Source organism: Lonchura striata, chromosome 10 (genome assembly GCF_046129695.1).
Source record: "Lonchura striata isolate bLonStr1 chromosome 10, bLonStr1.mat, whole genome shotgun sequence".
Taxonomy (NCBI): Eukaryota; Metazoa; Chordata; class Aves; order Passeriformes; family Estrildidae; genus Lonchura; species Lonchura striata.
This window is the reverse complement of record NC_134612.1, coordinates 18,885,536-18,903,452: the sequence shown is the minus strand read 5'-3', so window position 1 is coordinate 18,903,452 and position 17,917 is coordinate 18,885,536. Positions and strand designations below refer to the sequence as shown.

Sequence of the window (17,917 nt, the reverse complement as noted above, 5' to 3'; positions counted from 1 at the left end):
GGCCAAGATTGAGTCCATCAGTGCTGGTGGTAGTTCCTCTGGATAACATAGTGGTGAAGGAAAAAAAAAGGAACTGGGAAAGAAGTGGGGAGAGAAGAGTGAGAATATGTGGGAAAAACAGCTATGCAAATCCCATGGCCTGTGAAGAATGTGTGGGAAGAACTGCTGTGGGTGAGGAGCAGAGATTTTCCTACAGCCTATGGAGCAACCATGGTGAGGCAGCTGTGCCCCTACAACCCCTGGAGGTCAGTGGTGGAGCAGGGATTCCCCTGCAGCTCATGGAGGACCCCACACCAGAGCATGTGGATGCCCAGTGGAGGCTATGACCCTGTGGAAGCCTGGGCTGGAGCAGTTTGTTCCTAAAGGACTGCACATCATGGAAAGGACATTGGATCAGTTCATGAAGGACCACTTCCAATGGGAGGGATCCCAGGCTGGGGCAAGGGAAGAGTGTAAGGAGTCCTTATCCTGAAGAAAAGGAAGGGGCAGAAGCAACATATGATGAGCTGATTGCAACTTCCATTCCCATCCCCCTACATCAGGTGACGGAGAAGGTAGAGAAAATCAGGAGTAAATTTAAGCCTGGGAAGAAGGTGTTTCAAAGATACTTTATTTCTCATTCTCTTACTCTGGTTTGATTAGTAATAAGCCAATTTCCCTGAGTCCAGTCAGTTTTGCCTGTGAGGATATTTGGTGAGTGATCTCTCTATCCTTACCTTGACTCATGAGCCTTCTGTTACATTTTCTCTTCCCTGTCTGGCTGAGGAGGGCAGTGACAGAGCAGCTTTATTGGGCACCTGGCACCCAGCCAGAGCAAACTCACCACACTTGTTACAAGTTTTAAGTGGATAAACTACACCAGAAATAAGTTTGTTCATACACGATAACAGGCTTTTAAAAATTAGTCAATCTTCACTCAGTCACGCTGTCCTCATTTTGTTTCTTTTTCTTCAATGTGGCCTTTGCACTGTGTTTCACTTTATGATACTAAAAAGCTATTTGGATGATCAAATTACTAACTTTTCTTGAGATTGAGCTTGAGAACCCCATATTCTTGCTGATGACATAGCTGTTCTGAACCATCTTGCTGGTCCCTGGACAGTCTGAATGGGCTTGACCTTGATGGGGGCTGGAGTATAAGGAGGCACCACTATTCTTTCTTCCTGCTCCTCCCAACTCAGATTCCAGTGAGGAAGGTTCAGCAATAAAGAAAACATTTACATGAAAGAGTTATTACATGCATCTGCTTTTCTCTTCCCCTGAGAGCAATTATGAACTATTTGAGAAGGGCTGTCCTTGACTGCAATATTTCTATGTATCACCACCAGCAGCTGTAGCGATGGAAGCACCTGTGCAGGCCACCCTGCAGTGAGACAGCAAGTCATTAACTGTTCTCAGACCCCTTCTAGATAACAGTGCTAACCCAAACACCATTAGTCAATCTATGCTAGAATTTGCTTTGTGGATCTTTAATACCTAAATAGCTTAATAGTTTAATATCATTTCTAGTTCAATATCTAATAGCTAATTATGTGTAGTACAAAAAACCAAAAAAAGCCAAAAAAAACCAAAACACGCAACTATGTCAAGAAAAAAATGCTTGTATTTTTATTTTCTATTAATCTGTATAAAGCATGAATATAAGTTTTATGGAAAACAGTCCAATTTCCTCTAGGTCAGATTCCTTGTAGAAGTGCATTATAGTTATGAATGATGAAAAAAGAAAGATTTTAGATGGTAATTTGCACTATTAGAGAATTTTCCTTTTTGTTAGAACTGAAGTACCATCATTTTCTGGGGAGATTTTTACCCATTCACATTACCTAAGGGACTCAGAATTTTGAGCCTTTCAGTTACAGTGGAGCTTGAGATAGCCATGATGAAGAAGCAGGTTGAAATATGTAATGATTATTTTCAGTGATTCTCCTTCCTAGAAACAGAATGCTTTTTCCACCTCTCCATGTGCTGTTTTCATTGACTGTAGGAACTGTGGTTGCCCATGAAATTATTGAGCCAAGAACATCTTTCTCTGAGGTCATATAGGAGAATTTTCTGTTACAAGGCTATAAGGAAATAAAGGCAAAATTTTTGGAAGGTCAAGTTTGGGTTTTCCGGGGCATGATTTTGATTTTGTAGGGAGATCTGGAAAGCCTGGAGCTTCTGCCATCTCCTTTAGTTTTGAGCCAGTGCTGGAAAAGTGAAGGTTGCATTGGGATAGTTCAGGAAAGTTTGCAGTGGGAGGTGTGAGAGAATGTTGCTGATTTGGAACTGGGATGCGATAGACAGCTCCTGTTACATGGCATGGAAAATACTTTCCTGATATGCTTGTCTTGTTGTGATGATGTCTGTAATAGTGATGACAGTGATGAGGAGGGTATCCAGGAGGAGGGGGACAGGGCCATCTATGATGGTGAGGAGGATGGTCGTGATCTGGTCCATGAGGAGGGGGACAGGGTGGTCCATGGTGGTGAGGAGGGTGGTGGTGACCTGGTCCATGAGGAGGAGGACAGGGCGGTCCATGATGGTGAGGAGGATGGTCGTGATCTGGTCCATGAGGTGGAGGACAGGGTGGTCCATGAGGTGGAGGGCAGGGTGGTCCATGATGGTGAGGAGGATGGTCGTGATCTGGTCCATGAGGTGGAGGACAGGGTGGTCCATGAGGTGGAGGGCAGGGTGGTCCATGATGGTGAGGAGGATGGTTGTGATCTGGTCCATGAGGTGGAGGACAGGGTGGTCCATGGTGGTGAGGAGGATGGTCGTGATCTGGTCCATGAGAAGGAGGGCAGGGTGGTCCATGGTGGTGAGGAGGATGGTCGTGATCTGGTCCATGAGAAGGAGGGCAGGGTGGTCCATGGTGGTGAGGAGGGTGGTCATGATCTGGTTCATGAGGAGGTGCAGTAGGATGGTGATGATCTGGTTCATTATCGGGAGGAGGGGGAGAAGAAGGTCCTTTGTCTTGAACTTCCTTGCTGGATTTGGGGTTATGCTCAGGGTCTTCAGGTCTGGACTGAGAAGAGGGGTGGCATTCATGTCTGTGGTGATGCTTATGGTGATGTCTGTGACCAAAATGATGATGACAGTGGGGATGTCTGTGTGGATGTCCCAGAGCTGAATGTTTCCATCTTCGCCCACAGCCATGGTGCTGTTTATAAAAACACCAGTGAGGAAGTATTAATCAGGTATTGATAGAGCAGAAGAAATTGATGAGAAGGAGAGAGGTGGGAGTTAGCAGGTTTGCATTCATAGCTCTGATGATCTTTAAGGGAAAAAAATCTGTATTTTTTTCATGGAGGATGGAGGAGAAGGAATAGATAATAAAATACCAAGTTACTAAAAATCTGCTGGAAACAGACAATGTTGAAATTATATAACCAGCTGAGAAGTATTTGTGATAGATCAAAACAAAACAAATTCATACTCGAGTAGCTGTTGTGATATAAACTGGAATACCAGATATGATAAGGATCATCTCCCCTCCCCTTGCTTTCTAAAATTCCTTTGAACTTTTTTGCCGATCTCTACTCACTTAGTCAAGTGATTGAACTGAGAAAAGACACACTTGGAAGGAGTAGTAGGGACAGCTCAATTCTGACTCATCCTTTGACTGACCTAGGACTTGCAGGTCAGTCTGTCCTGATGTGCTGCATCACACCCAGGCAATAGAAAATTTGCACAAATGTTACGATCATCTGCCAGTCTGGACTAAGCAAGGTTCTGCAACCTGCATGAGGATACAGCCAGAGACATATCCATAACTGAGTACATACCCAGGGATGGTAGATTTCACAGCTTATATCTATTCCATCAGCTTCATCTGTATCACTGATAATTCTTGCCTTGCAGAATCCAGTGTGCTAAGCAAAAAACAAGGAAAAAAACCCCACAATGCACATCTGGGTTCTTGTGATGGAATTAATACAAATTACTGAATGTTCAACATTTTACAAGTTAGGCTATTCCTTTGACACCTAAGTATATTGACATAATATAGCCAGACCCCAAGCCTTCCAATCAATGCTTGCCAGTGATTAATAATGATTAATATATGTGCAGTTTTTGAAGATTCTTGACTCTTCATGTGATGCACTCTACATGCACTTAGAGGGCTACTACTCTGCATCTGACTTCCCTTTTTATGTCTAAGAGATTGGCCAGCCACTAATGCCTCCAAAATGAGTACTCTTGGGCGCCTGATTTTTCTTGCTTTTTTTTTTTTTCTGTCTTTTCTTGTCAAACATCTGTTCAGATTGGACTGTTCCATAATTCTACTCAAAGCTCTCAAAACCTGGCACTGTGTGGCTATGCTGCTTCAGATAAAGCTCAAGGCAGAGCTTTCTTCCATTTATTTTTTAAAAAGCAATTTGTTGTAATTTTTTGCATTACTTCCCTTTGCATCCTATTTGCTGTGACTTTCTCTTGCTGTCCAGTTGCTGCATGTGGAATTGCTCAGGTGAAAGAGCACAGAACTCAGGTGATGGGTTCTGTGTGTGCTCTCTGTACTGGGTGCTTTGTCTTGATATTTATTTGGGCCATTAGTAGCCCATTGTGCTCAGTGACTACAAATGGTAATGGCACACAATTTCACACAAACAGCAGCGATGGCAGCACTGAGAACAGAATTCAGACCCTCTATTGCCATTTACCTTGTGCTTTGTTCTAGTGAACTTGTGGCTGCCTTACCAGTTAATTTACAACCTTTTCCAGTCTTCTGGAATATAAAAAACCAGAGAAGGTGATGGATGTAAACCGTCAAACCAAAATGGATGTAAACCTTATAAACCAAAAGTTTTACATATTTTCTTTTTTCCATGTTTTATTTCATTGTTTCAATTTTGTTTCTGGGAAATAATTTATTCTGAAATTATGAGATCTTGCCTAACTGTTTCTTTGATGTAGACTATAATAGTAATGGAAAAATGGGGTGAAGAGAATACTTCGGTAGTTTTCTGCAGATGACCTTGAATTATTCCACTCTCCATTCTTCTGCAGCAGAGAAAAAAGTGACCCTGAGCTCACTGGGATTACATAAGGCATATATTTTTTAAAGGATCTATGACTCATATTGGTATAAAAGTTTTTATGGACATAGCATGAATGATTTGCTAGGGATTGGCCACAATTTGAATCCAAAAGCCACATACAACCTGAAAAACTCTAGGCCTCTAGCATGCCAGATTCCAGTTGCATTAAGATTTGAGAATTCAGACTGTTTCCTTACAAAAGATAACAGAGCAGCTGTAAAATTAGGATCCAGGCTTGGACATGCTGGATTTTTTGTTTTGAGTTTGGGTGCATGCTTATACTAAACACTTGAAAATATATTGGTAGAATCTTCCCAGTATCACCCATTATATCAGTTCTCATTCTAAGACTTTACTTACAGCATGCCAGTCATGAAGAAAATCACATTCCAATGCCTGATCTGTTTCCTGCATAGATTTTGAACAGTTGGTCTCTTTTATAGAGAATCCTAAAATGTGACCTTCACGGGAGGCAGTCTGAAACCAAGAGGTCAAAGAACAAGTGGTAACTAGGTGTACTTAAAGTCTTGTAATTTTCAGAGCAATCGTATGTCATCTCATTTTCAAAATCCCATCTACCTCAAGCTTTCCTTACCTGTCCTGTTCAAATATTCATGCACATACACATATTCAGCAAGGAAAACAGGTTAGATAATTTATATCTCACATCCTTACAGCTTCCAAAAATGCTTACTTTAATTCTTTGTTTAGTATGTGTGTGTTATAAAATCTGTTACTTTTACAGCCTGTATTTTAGGAAGTAGCATCCTTAGAGTCTTTTCTGTAAACTGAACTGCTGCTTCTGTGAAAGCAGAGAGATCAATTGGATGGCAACCACCCATTTCCAGTGATGGGAGTATATATTATTAGAGTGCTGATATTAATTTGAGGTGAAATTCTGCCAGTTACTGTGATAATGTTGCTTTCTCAGTTGTCAAGGGCATTAGTTATGGAGAAGGCCTTACTCCATATGAACATGGGAGAAAGACTTTGTGATCCTATTAAAATCCATAAAGAGGTGTTTCATTTTAATTTCCAACTATAGCAGTACTTTTATTTCAAGTCTGTGTTGAAGGTGTCTTTAGCATGTGTGCATATACGAGTTTCACTAGTTTAACTAAATTGGTTAAAAGTGCATGCACATACTTTACGGTATGAGTTTTTATTGTAATTCATAGTTTCTGAGTGTTAAAATCCAGTGGTACAATGTAAAGTGTTGCTGTAGCTGAAGATGGTGAAGTGTGAAAACAAAGTGTATGGGGAGAAACACATGCAGCCAGGCAATGTGAAAACAATCCCTTTCTAAATGGCAGTAGGGATACAATGTGCACAGGACTCCACTGTGGGACACTGTCAGGTTTCGGAGCGATATTAAAAGCTGCAGGGAGGTGGCTTTGGCGTGCTATCACTTAGGCAGTTTCCAAGATCAACATGTATTATGGTGGGAGCCATGGGACCTCATTACAGAGGTGTCCTGAGCTGACACGTGTGTTGGCAGAATGATCCTGTGCTGTTTAAGTGAAAGTCCCCAGTATCTACCAACAAGAAATTTTGTTATATATACTTCAAATCACCCAAAGGATAAGTCTTCATGTTGACCTCACTTAGATATGGAGATATTTACCAGACCCAGAAGTTCTTCAAGAGTTACAGCACAAATTCACCTCCCTTCCTCAGCGTGCTGCTTTGCTCTGCAGCAAGAGTCAAAATGATGCTGAGCATGTTCCACTGTTTGTTGTGCCCATGTGCTAAATATTCTAAGAGTAAAAAATTATCTGCCTGCTACTGACAAAAATGTGACTGCAATAACACATGACTGTCCATCTCAAATTCTGCTCAGTAGTAAATAAACTTTTGTATGTCATGTATGTAAAAATTAAAATATTAAATTAACAAAGTAAAAAATATTAAAATAACAAAATAATAAAATATTAAAATAACAAAGAAGACCTTGCATTCTGAATGCCATCACACTGCCATAGTTCTTTAGCAAATGAGAAGTCCTTTTACTTTCACACACCTAAACTGAAGTTGGTAACAAGTCTTTGCTAAAATAGGACCTTCAACTTAGATCTGATCCTAGAAGGGGTTGAGTTCTGGTCCCATGGTCTTGGAGTTGCTCACAAAATTGTGTCATGTCTAAGTAATTCTAGGAGAAAATGCAACTTACCATCTTTAAAATTCTTTCAACTTTATCCACAGCGAAGTTGTTTGTATGGTTACCTTCACTGTTGAATTTCTTCAGGGCCTTTGCAGCAATATCTTTATGTTGCTCAGTGACTTCTAATGATTCAAGTTTCACAGGACAATCTTTGCACTCAACTAAGTCAGGTGGAACTGTGAAAACAAATAATTTACTAATATTACAGTGGATACTAATACTTTGGGAGTGTGCCCATGCCTTTAATGTGAACTCATAATGAGAAACTTAAATGCAGCGTTTCCTTGGAAGTGAAACATCTGTCCCTCACTCCACAAATAAGGGTTTGTTCTGTAATGTGAAAAAAACTCAGACCCATGAAAATGAGTATTCTTATAAATCACCTTAGAATCTTACCACCCCAAATGTGCAGTCTTCTCAAGTTTACATTTGTTCTGATATTCATGCTCATATTTAGGTGGACTGGAATGGTGATATCAGCTGACATCAGTAAAGTCTGGTTTAGAGGAGTAGGGTAACCTTAATTCTGTTACTCATTCTTAACATTCCATTTGAATTATCTAATATATGAATTACAAGCAGATGAATGGATCTGTTACTGTTTCCATACACTGGTAGTGTACAGACTTTGGTACAAGGGCTGGTTTGAGGTATGCATTGGCTTACAGCAGTGGTAATTTTACCTGGACTTAATGTACAATTAAATCCATATAGTTGAGGTTTCTTCAGCAGATGGTTTGTATATGTGATAATCTTACATTGCCCAAAGTCCTGAGAGGAAAAAAGAATACATGATTATGATGTTATTTTCCCTGGATTTAATTGGATGTAGGCGATCATAGAAATTATACCTCCTTTTAATGTGCAGTACCTCTAAGAATAACAGATGTGGTCAATAATGGAATGTTTGATCGGGTACCACTCAAAATTTGTCTTCAGATAAAATGGGATCTCTCTCTACAAGAGCTTTTATTTTAATTCTCAGTTTGCATGATTGAGTAGACAATGGAAATCTGAAACAGCTTTCTTAGTCATCCTGATACTTATTTAGAATAGGATAAGACAAGATGGCAGGGAAGGTTAGAATGCCAGGCTACACAAATCTTTGTAAAAAGTGAATGGACCTTTTCATTAATTCCTTTTCTCCATTAAAAAAAAAAAAGAAGAAATGTTTTCTCTTCTCTGCTCCTGGCCTTTCTGCTTTGTCCTTTGTCATAGTATCACAACTCCTGTGTAAATAAAGTTTTGGATTGGGAGTTCTCATCAGTGGAGTGCAAAAGAAAGGACAACTATTGCTGTATATCATTCATGTAATGACACTACCAATATTTCACATTGTCATACCACAAATGTTATGACAGAAAACTGACAAAAGATACCACTGGTATTTCTGCCTCATATACCAGGAACATGCTTTAAAAATAATTTCCAGTGCCCTTTAGTTGTCAGCAAATTACCCCTAAAACATAAGATCTGCTACAAGAAATTGAATGTGGAGTATAGTTCCTTTGAGACAGCAAGTTAAATAAAGTTATACTTATTTGAAGAGTCAATCATTCCCAAGCCTTTAGCATATGTTTGACATTCTAGAATTAGATAGATTTCATTTTAGAATTAACCATATTAAACCCCGTCTTCACTGATAGATTTTGTGACACAAATTTCTGGGCAGTTCAGATGAAGATCAAGTTAGTGCATTATTGGTGTATGAGTTAGTGCAGATGCCATTGCTTGCCATTGGATAGGTGTTACTGTATTCACAGGACTCCCAGTGTCTTCTGGATAAGACAGAGCATTCAGTTTCCAGCACATCCAAAGTTAAGTAGAGGACCGTTGAATTTCCCTGGAAGAGAAGTGCAAGTAAAAAAGAGTTTGTAAACAAGAAGTTTGGTATGAAAGAAACTTTTTTTGAGGTTGCTATGTTTAATCTTTAATGAGGCTTTTCCAGTTCTCTATTAAGGTTTTTCAGAGCTGACAAGCATAGAAAGTGTTCAGGCTGGAAGGGACCTTTGGAGGTCATCTTGCCCAGCCACATGCTTAAGGCAAAACTGAAACTTCAAAGTTTCAACTGCATTCTGTGTATGACCAAGACAGACATTCTACAACATCTTTGGGCCATTCTAGTACTTAACTTTTTCCACATCTATTTTTAGTCTTATATGTGGTCAGAATATCCCTTCCTGTAACTTACACCTGTTGTTTCTTATCCTTTTTTTTGATAACCTCTGAAAAGTGTCTGTTGTTAATTTGATATTCACCAAGTAGGAAAATGCCAGTGTTAAAAGGTTGCCATTCCCATTTCTGATTTTCCCATGGACCATACTGTTCTATTAGGACATCAGTTGTCTAGGCAGCCAATTATGTATCTACATCCATTTCAAATTACCTTAGTGACCAGATACTCTTTCAGAACTTTGCTTCCTACTCAGTTTATTCAGGGAGTGATGCAACAAAACTCTAATAATCCCAGTCAGAATCTTTAACTCTGAAACTCTTCTAGTATGTTCTGTCTCCTGAGCAAATATTGTTAGGAGAATTAAAATTTGGATTTAAATGGCAGTGTAATGGCATGTAGTGCTAAGAATTTTTCATTGGCCCACAGAAATAATTTTGGAATGGATTATTTAAACCTTATTCAGCCCTTGTATGGACATTCAGAATAAACACATATGTATTTTATCATTTCGATAAAAACATGCCCTACACTGTGAATAAGTGTCCTTGGGCTTTATGAAGTTCCATCCATTCAGGTTCCTTTTTCATTGTTTATTTATAGATGAGACCTTGTTGAAGAATTGCTGCACTCTAGTGTAATATTTTCACTAGTAAGAGTCCTCCAATGTCATGTTAAACACTGGTTTTGCAATATCTGTATATCTGAGCATTGTCTCTAATTTTAAAATTAGGGTTAAGTGCCTACATTCAAATAGGCAGCAGAAAATTCTTCTGTTTACCTGCTCAATAGCTCTTGGGGAAAAAATGTATCTTCTTGGATGCTTTAAAAACATTTTGTTCACTACAGTTCTGCACATGTTCAGAACTGTTTTTTTGTGGATACCTGAGTATCTTATGCTTCTAGAATTCCTGTGTAAACCCAGCAGAGATTTGGCTGGAATTGCTCTGCTTAGGTTTCTGAGGGGGCTGGTGTGATTAACCTGTTGCACACTACTGCATGGAGAAATAAAAATAATGTTTTGGTCTTTTTTTTTTTATTAACATATACATATTCTTAATGTTATCTTGGCAGTGGAACCAAAATAATTCTTGCACAATAATGTGCATGATTATTTGCAGGAGATCACATTTGGTGGCTTTGGGTCTGAGAATGTTCAGAAACCTTACAGGGAGGATTCTTTAGCGGTCAGATAGATAGAAGTGTCTTTTCTATTCTTGTAGACACTGGGACAGCTGAAGCTGTGGCCCTGGACTGCAAAGATGGCAAAATTTATTAAGGGTACAAAGCAAAACATAAACATGGTCATCTAGTGCTTATAGCATTCATCTGGAAGTCTGAATCCTCAGCACTAGTCCATATTCCAAGTTATGGTTTATGCTTTATATAGCCAATAGTTGCTTAAAACTTAAAAAACACCGAGATTTTTCTTTTTAGACCCAACTTTGCTTTTTATCATTCTTCCAATGCATTTTGCATGTCCTACTGCCTGGTGGTACCACTTCAGAGGGGTGGCATACACCTAGTTGCACGGCAGCAGAATTCTTCAAGGACAGGAGACTTCAGGGTTTAAATCTCTTAATGTAGAAGAGATCCTTCCTAGATTAAGCTCTTTAACTGCCTAGCTACTGTGTACAACCCAATGGTATAACTTGCTGCATTCTTGTCTTTGAAAAGCAAAAAAATCCATCAGGTTTTTTCCAGATGTACCCAAAGACCTGTGACAGCCTGGGCTTTGGGTCACTTTCTGAACCTGTCCTTGTCTGTACAGGCAGTACTGAGCAGGACTGAGCAGCTCCATCAAAAGCTAGCCTGTTTTTTCTTTTGCCATACTGAGACTTCTGGGACAGTGCATGTGTGCCTGAAAACCAGTTTCATAGTCAAGCAGCTAAAAGCTACCAGGTGGATTAGTAAATCTGCCTGTCCTTGGTCTCTTCTAAGTACTGTTTAAAGACATTTTTATTCTATTGCTTTTTCTGCTATTGATTTGTTTTGGCATTTCAGCTGTCATTGAGAAAGGCTTATGTATCTTCTCCAGGAAAAAAAAAATAGAAATAGGAAGGCGATAGAAAATAACTGATAGGGATTCTCTATCCGGTCCCTCCCCAGTTTTGCAAAGTAGCTATTCCTTTGACTTCCTCTGCCTTTTTCCCTTTCCACCAGTTTATTCAGCCATCTCTGAAATTAAGATAATAACAAAAAACCAATCTTGCAGGATACATTGGTCTAATTAATGTTAGACATTCATGGAATAAAGAAACCTTCTGAATATAAATTTTGAGTATAATATCTGAAATCAGACAGCAGACAGAACAGATTCATTTCCAGAGCTGTATAAAGCTGTTCAGAGCATCTCGTAGGCAAACATCCTGCTGGCCAAGAGAAGAGAGGCCATTCAGCATTGTTTGAAATCAAGTTTATGTGCAATAAATGATATACAAATGAATACTGAGGTGGTGTAAATTATAGCTGATTCATTGGTTTACATCAACATTGTTCTAGTAAAGCAATAAACATAAGCTCTTAATGGCCTCACTCATTATTTAAAAATCACAGTCTTGTGTAAATCAGCCTTTAAGTTGATACTTACTAAATGTAGTTCATGTGCATCAGCAACACGGAATAAACCAAAAACATAACCATCTCTGCGATGCCTGTTGACCAAATCCAGGGCCACTCCTGCATCTGTTTCAATGGTGCTACAGTCTGCAGGTGTAAAGCTTATTTCATTTTGGGCGTTAAAGCACTGCAGTAGTGTTAGAAAAAAAGCTGAAGCTAGAAGCAGCATTTTGTTTGCAGTGTTTGGTCACTTGTGCCCATGCCCTGATAAAGCCAGCCTGCTTTTATATCAGAGCAACCCACCAGAATCATAAATTAATGCTAAAAGGGCATGGTTTTACATAAATTTAAGTGTCGTGTCAGACAGCCATTACCTTGACCCTGGATTAACATTTGCAAACAGCAAGTAAATGATTATATAGTGATTTAACAGATTTTGAGGAAAGTGGGCTTTATAACACTTTCTGAGCCGCCCATCAAAGGGCCTGTTTATGATTCCTTAGGCAGACATTGTGCAATGGTGCTTTATCATGGAAAGTACTTCTAAAAGTGTAAGGCTGAGCCTGGCAGTAAGAAGGTCCAGTTTATGTTTGGAAATATGACACAATCTTGGTCTTCTGTTTACTATTAAAACAGTTGAACTGAAAATATGCTGAAATATTTGTAGTCAAATTATAGCTATATCCATATCCCTGTTTTTACAGATCCTTAACCACCAGGCAACTAGTGAAAGGGAAATAAGGAATTCACTCAGATGTGGAAAAGGGATATAGCTCAAGGTGCCCCTGCAGGCTGGTGCTCTGTAGCTGCCATGTGAGTACCTGCTACTCCTCCAGATCAAGAAAATTTAGAGCAGATTTCTCTCAGCTTTACATCATTTCAGACTGGTACTCAGAAAGCGTCTGACTGGCCTAATAGCTGTGTAATCTAGGTATGGCAAGAAGTTACGTAAAGCTGCCTTCACATTCTCAACCTGAGCAGTTTTGTGTGCTTTTTTGGCTGTGATAGCCTTCATAGACTTCTCTAGAGAATTGCTAGTAATTTTTCTTTTTGTATTTAATAAAATAATGCAGTACCTACTAAGATTTATACCTTTCAAGGATATGACAATATTCTCTCCTAAGCAGAAAGGATGAGATGTTGTTTCACTGTATTCAAAATCTTTTATTCAGGATAGTTTAAGACATTCTTAAAAAGCAGTAATTGCTTGTCAGGGGGTGACTGAAGATGGAATACAAAATTCAAACACTGAATAAGAAAATATAAAAATGCAAAGTGAGTCCAAAATGACAAGGTCAGACTCAGAAGAGGAATTTTCCAAATCTAGGTTGATGTTAAGACTTGATTAGCTTCTCACAGAAAAGGTGCTGGCTGTATAATTGACTTGGGGGCTGGAAGATAGATGATCTTTAAGATCCCTTCCAACTCAAAGCATTTTATGATTCTGTGACTTGGATTTACATGCTTGACCATGAAGGGTTTTAAATTCTTTTTCTTTTTTTGAGAAACCTTCAGAAATACAGTGAATAATCATCTTTAAAAATTACCTCATTTAAATATTCTTTATTTTTAAAAATTCCATCTCTTAGCATGTCTGTTGTCTAAGAAATCATGTTTTAAAATGAACTGAGCTGAAGCAGTATATTTCATACATAGTTAGTTCAGGACACACTTAACAATTCTCTGGTAACAGATAAACCAAATGGAGCATCTTAAAATATTAGGACCAGGGACACTCAAAACCATCATGAGTAAGTTTAGAACAGTTAAAAATAGTCCTCTCACTTGTGGAACTTGTTGCCACAGAAAGATCTGGATGCAGATACTGTCACTGGGGGCAGAAATTGCTTAGAAAACCTAGTGGGCAGCAGGTCCTGACCTGGATACCAGAAGGACTCAGCAGAAGAGTGGCCTTTAATGTCCCTGGTAGAATGATTCTGGGTGCTGGAAAAGTACAAAGGGAATGCTTTGCAGAGAGGGGCAGGTCATAAACTTCTTCTAACCACAATTGCCTTTTGCCACTGGGAGAGATGGATACTGGGCTGGATGTACAACTGTTCTGATGAAATAGGGCATTTCCTTTGGCTTGGTTTTATAATATTTTTCATTATAATTACTCAGAATCTCTTCCAGAAAATGGAAAAATAAGCAGTGAAATAAATGTTGTGTAAATAATCAAAGACATTTGAAGTATATCCCATCAGTTAAAAGTAAAGTTTCTGTTATTACTGTGCTCCAAATTGCACCCCAATTCATTTATTACAATACTTGTTAATTTTTTCAAATGGGCAGTGATACTGAAGAAAAGCATTGGATTAGGTGATTTATAACATAATTCCCTCAGCCGTCTGTTGTTTGCAGATTGTTCTTTTTTACCTCTTCTGTTCTGGGTTGTTCATTGTGACACTTACCAATTTTTTTTACCATAGCTTATGTATATTTTATGTGTGAAATTGAAACAGTATGAATAAACAGTGGAAAATGTGCAATTCCTGCAAAATTGACTGCAGAAGTAAAGTAAGATTCTGTTCCAACTCTAAAAGGTTTTGTCCTTGATTTCTTCAGAGGAGAAAGATTGGACCCTTTTATTAAAGTACAGCATTGACAAGAACTCCAGGCACAATAAGAGCAGTTAATTAAATATTGGTTGTATTTAAGTCAGAATAATTTATTTTTATCACTTCTTCAGTTCGATATATTTTTTAAAACTTATTTTGTTTTTATATTTATTACTTTTAAGTTTTGTGTATTGCTTTTATGAAGCCATCTCTGTAAATAGTTTGCTGGTAAGAATAGAAATATTTATCCAAACATGGCATTTCTCTTGTGTAGTGTATCAAAACCTCATTTATGACTTTTACTAAGGCTTGACTTGCAACAGTAAGAGGTGATCCACATTCAGAGTTTAAGGATATGGTAATAAACATCCATCCTAAACCTCTTCAGAGCACTGGGAGAGCACATCAAAGAGGCTTATCTTCCCCACTTGAAAAACAGTGTATGAAATGCATAATAAATCTAGAGGGATAGGAAAAGGAGAGCTGACACATAAAGGAGATGATATGCAATAACCAATTCCTCCTTTCCTAAAGTACAGCTGTAATTATTTACAGCTATCCCTGGTTTCTTGGGACCACAGCTGCTATGAGCAGACTGTTCTCTGCCTTCTGCAGGAGTGCTTCACACTCAGGCTGCTGTCACCACATGGCACAGCTCAGTCACCTCTGCAGGCAGCAAAGCCTTTCCCATCTCATACTGTGCTGCTCTGCAGCCACTCCTGTTCCTGCTCCCAAGCCAGAGCCCAGCTAACACAGACAAATGTGGCTTTAGCTGCTTAGAGGTGAGTTCTGGGCTGGCTTCTCTTTATTTTCAGTCTGAAATTCCCCAGAGCTTCAGGCCTTATTGGTCTTGATGCAAAAAACAAAAAAAGATTTGCAGTTCTTAGGGTGGCTCTGCACTGAACAGGAATGCCCCCAAGTAGGACAGAAAAATATGCAAATGTGACATGTCTTATTTTTATCTATTGGGTGTAAACAGGATGGCTCCAATGCACATGCCGTGTTAGACAAATTTGCTTTGGTTATGGTTTTCAGAGCAGCAGCTCCAGCTCAAACTTCCCCTCTCTGCCTGCACCTTATTTTTCTTTACCAGTCACCAGTTTTTTATCAAACTTGTAGAAGTTTCATCACCTTGTCTATCAAATTTCATTCAAAGAGACCTTAAGTTCAAAAGCTATTTGGAAGAGAAGACTGTCAAATGAACAGGTTGACAATGTAGTTACAAGAAGTCTTGTTGCTTAGGAGGCCTCAAGGACTAATACAGGGAATAAAAAGGGTGTCAGTATTTCTTGTCTTGTGTCTTGTCCTCAGTGTCTTTGGCTGCAAATTGCTTTTCAGAAAAAAAGCAGTCTAATTGTAAATTGATTAATGTAAGGATATGTTGGAAAACTGACCTTTTTGTAGAGAGGCTTGAGAGGCTGGGGGAAAAGGTGAGGTTGAGAATTTGATGTTAAGAATGGAGTCAGAGGGAGTTCTACATCTCAGATGCAGAAGAAAATGCTTAACTATGAAGTGTGTGCAATAGGTTCTGAAGTCACACAAATAGAATTTATACTTAGTTTTATTATAAAAACCTTGTTTTTAAAACCCATCTTAAGAACTTTGGTGTCTGGGTCTTGCTTTTAAAAATCTTCTGTTTCCTTTGAATATTACTGTTCCTATTTTTGCATTCATCGTGCCTCACCTATATTCTGAGGTAAAGGTTTGAAAATATTGGATAAAAATGTCAACAGTCCTGGAGGTCATTGACCATCATTTATCTGTGCCTGAATAAAAAATGTTGTTCATGTGAGATTGGAATGTTTGCTCAAACAAACATCAGACCACATTTTAGAGCACATATTGCCCAGATAAGTTATTAACGAATGATATTATATCATAATATCAATGTGTTGAAAAACAGTAAAACAAAATTGAAAAGTGAATTGGGAATTGTCTGCCCAAATCCATCTGCTTCTCATCTCCAACACTGGATGAAGGGCTTCATTGTGTCACTGGCCTGTTTTCTGCAGGACAAGGACCAGCAGCACGTAATAGTCCAGAGTCCTGGGAGGAGGAGAGGAGCACTTGGGGTGTAGCTGGAGGCATTCAGGGTGTGTTACTGCCCAGCTGCTTTGCTCACATTAGCTGGAAGCTGAGGCCAGGCCAGAAGATGGAGAGGTTCAGCACAGCCTGGGTATGTTTTTAAGATGATTTCCTGTCTCAGAGAGTCACTGTGTGGAGACAAGCTGCCTATGTGGGTGTGCTGGAGGGAGAATGCTGCAGTGCTGGCCCACTCACAGACTGGCATAAAGGTGCTGAATCAGCAGCAGATTTGAAGTCCCGATGAATAAATGCTACCAGCTGTTAATAATATCAATGCCATATGGAGTGCTGCAGTATCCAGGTATGTCCTGAGGACAAAGGAAACACAGAAACTATACAACTTCAGACTTCCTCTTGTAATTCAAAATTTAATCTTGGACATCAGTACCGGGACTCCATTATGGCAAACACTGGTGGTGGCCCAGGTGACAGTGAAACTGGATATGGACTCTGTGCTGGAGTGGCCACAGCAAATAAAGGAAATGCTCATGACTCCACACTGACCACTGGTGCTTTGCTGATCTGTGCTGGAGGTACAATTACTGCTCAAATAAACACCCCTCCTTCTGTTTATTTTTAAATCAGAGAAGTCTTTGAACCCAAATCCCAAATCCAAGTTAGGGAAATTATTGATTCAAATGTAATCTCTGAGCCTCATCAGCAAAACAGGCTATACAGTATCCAAATGGAATGCTCAAAACTGGGCATCCAGACTTTCCAGTTTCCCCTGCTTATGTTCACACCAACTCCACTCCGTTTATCTTCACTCACTGTGGCTGTGCAATTTACTGTTATAAGGAGCCATAGTCAAGAAAAAGAACTGAGTGAAATGGGGTTGTATCTAGCAGTCAATGAAGCTGATTTCTTCCCCAGTGCTCCTGTAGGGGAAGTATCTGGTTGTGTATGTTGATAAAAGTCTCAGTAGTGTCATTAAACTGATGGAACCACAGTGCGAATAGAATCGACATGCAAACAGTTAATAAAAAGGACTGTGCAGCAGAAGTGAGAAGTGTGGTGATTAACTGAAAAGAGGAGCAAACCCAGTGTTGTGAAAATCCCTGAAGTGTGACAGGCTGTTGCCCCAGTGCTCTGTTCCCTGACTCACTGAAGGCAGCCCTGGGTGCTCGGTGTGAGGGCATGGAGCAGTGCCTGGGATCCAGATTTTGGCATATGGTAGATCAGCAGTTCCTGTCCAGGGAAGGAGAACACACTGGTTGTGTTAGAGAAACCCGAGCTGGCAAAGGTGAAATTTCCCGAGGGAAAAACAAAATGCTGTAATTCGATGACTTGATAAAAAAGGGAATGCTGACACAACCTAGAGCTCCTACTGCAATAAGAATTAGTTAGAATTTGAATTTTA

The 17,917-nt window shown here is 39.3% G+C and overlaps 1 protein-coding gene across 1 annotated transcript; it reads right to left on the bottom strand.

Annotated features, from left to right (window-relative positions):
- Positions 1–1,585: 1,585 nt before the first annotated feature.
- On the bottom strand, positions 1,586–12,219 carry HRG (histidine rich glycoprotein). Its single transcript, XM_077785715.1, has 7 exons — positions 11,946–12,219; positions 8,918–9,025; positions 7,866–7,953; positions 7,192–7,358; positions 5,382–5,498; positions 3,768–3,854; positions 1,586–3,142 (listed from the first exon to the last, which is right to left on the bottom strand). Exons 1-7 carry the CDS (start codon positions 12,141–12,143, stop codon positions 2,036–2,038), a joined length of 1,872 nt encoding a protein of 623 aa, XP_077641841.1. The 5' UTR covers positions 12,144–12,219; the 3' UTR covers positions 1,586–2,035.
- Between the last annotated feature and the right edge of the window lie 5,698 nt (positions 12,220–17,917).

Coding starts and splice junctions, on each gene's coding strand:
- HRG (XM_077785715.1), bottom strand. CDS start 12,143: ATGCTGCTTCTAGCTTCAGCTTTTTTTCTAACACTACTGCAGTGCTTT. Junction 9,026..11,945: donor ATGCACATGAACTACATTTA/GTAAGTATCAAC, acceptor CTTCTCTTCCAG/GGAAATTCAACGGTCCTCTA. Junction 3,855..5,381: donor TTCTTCATGACTGGCATGCT/GTAAGTAAAGTC, acceptor TTTTTTGCTTAG/CACACTGGATTCTGCAAGGC.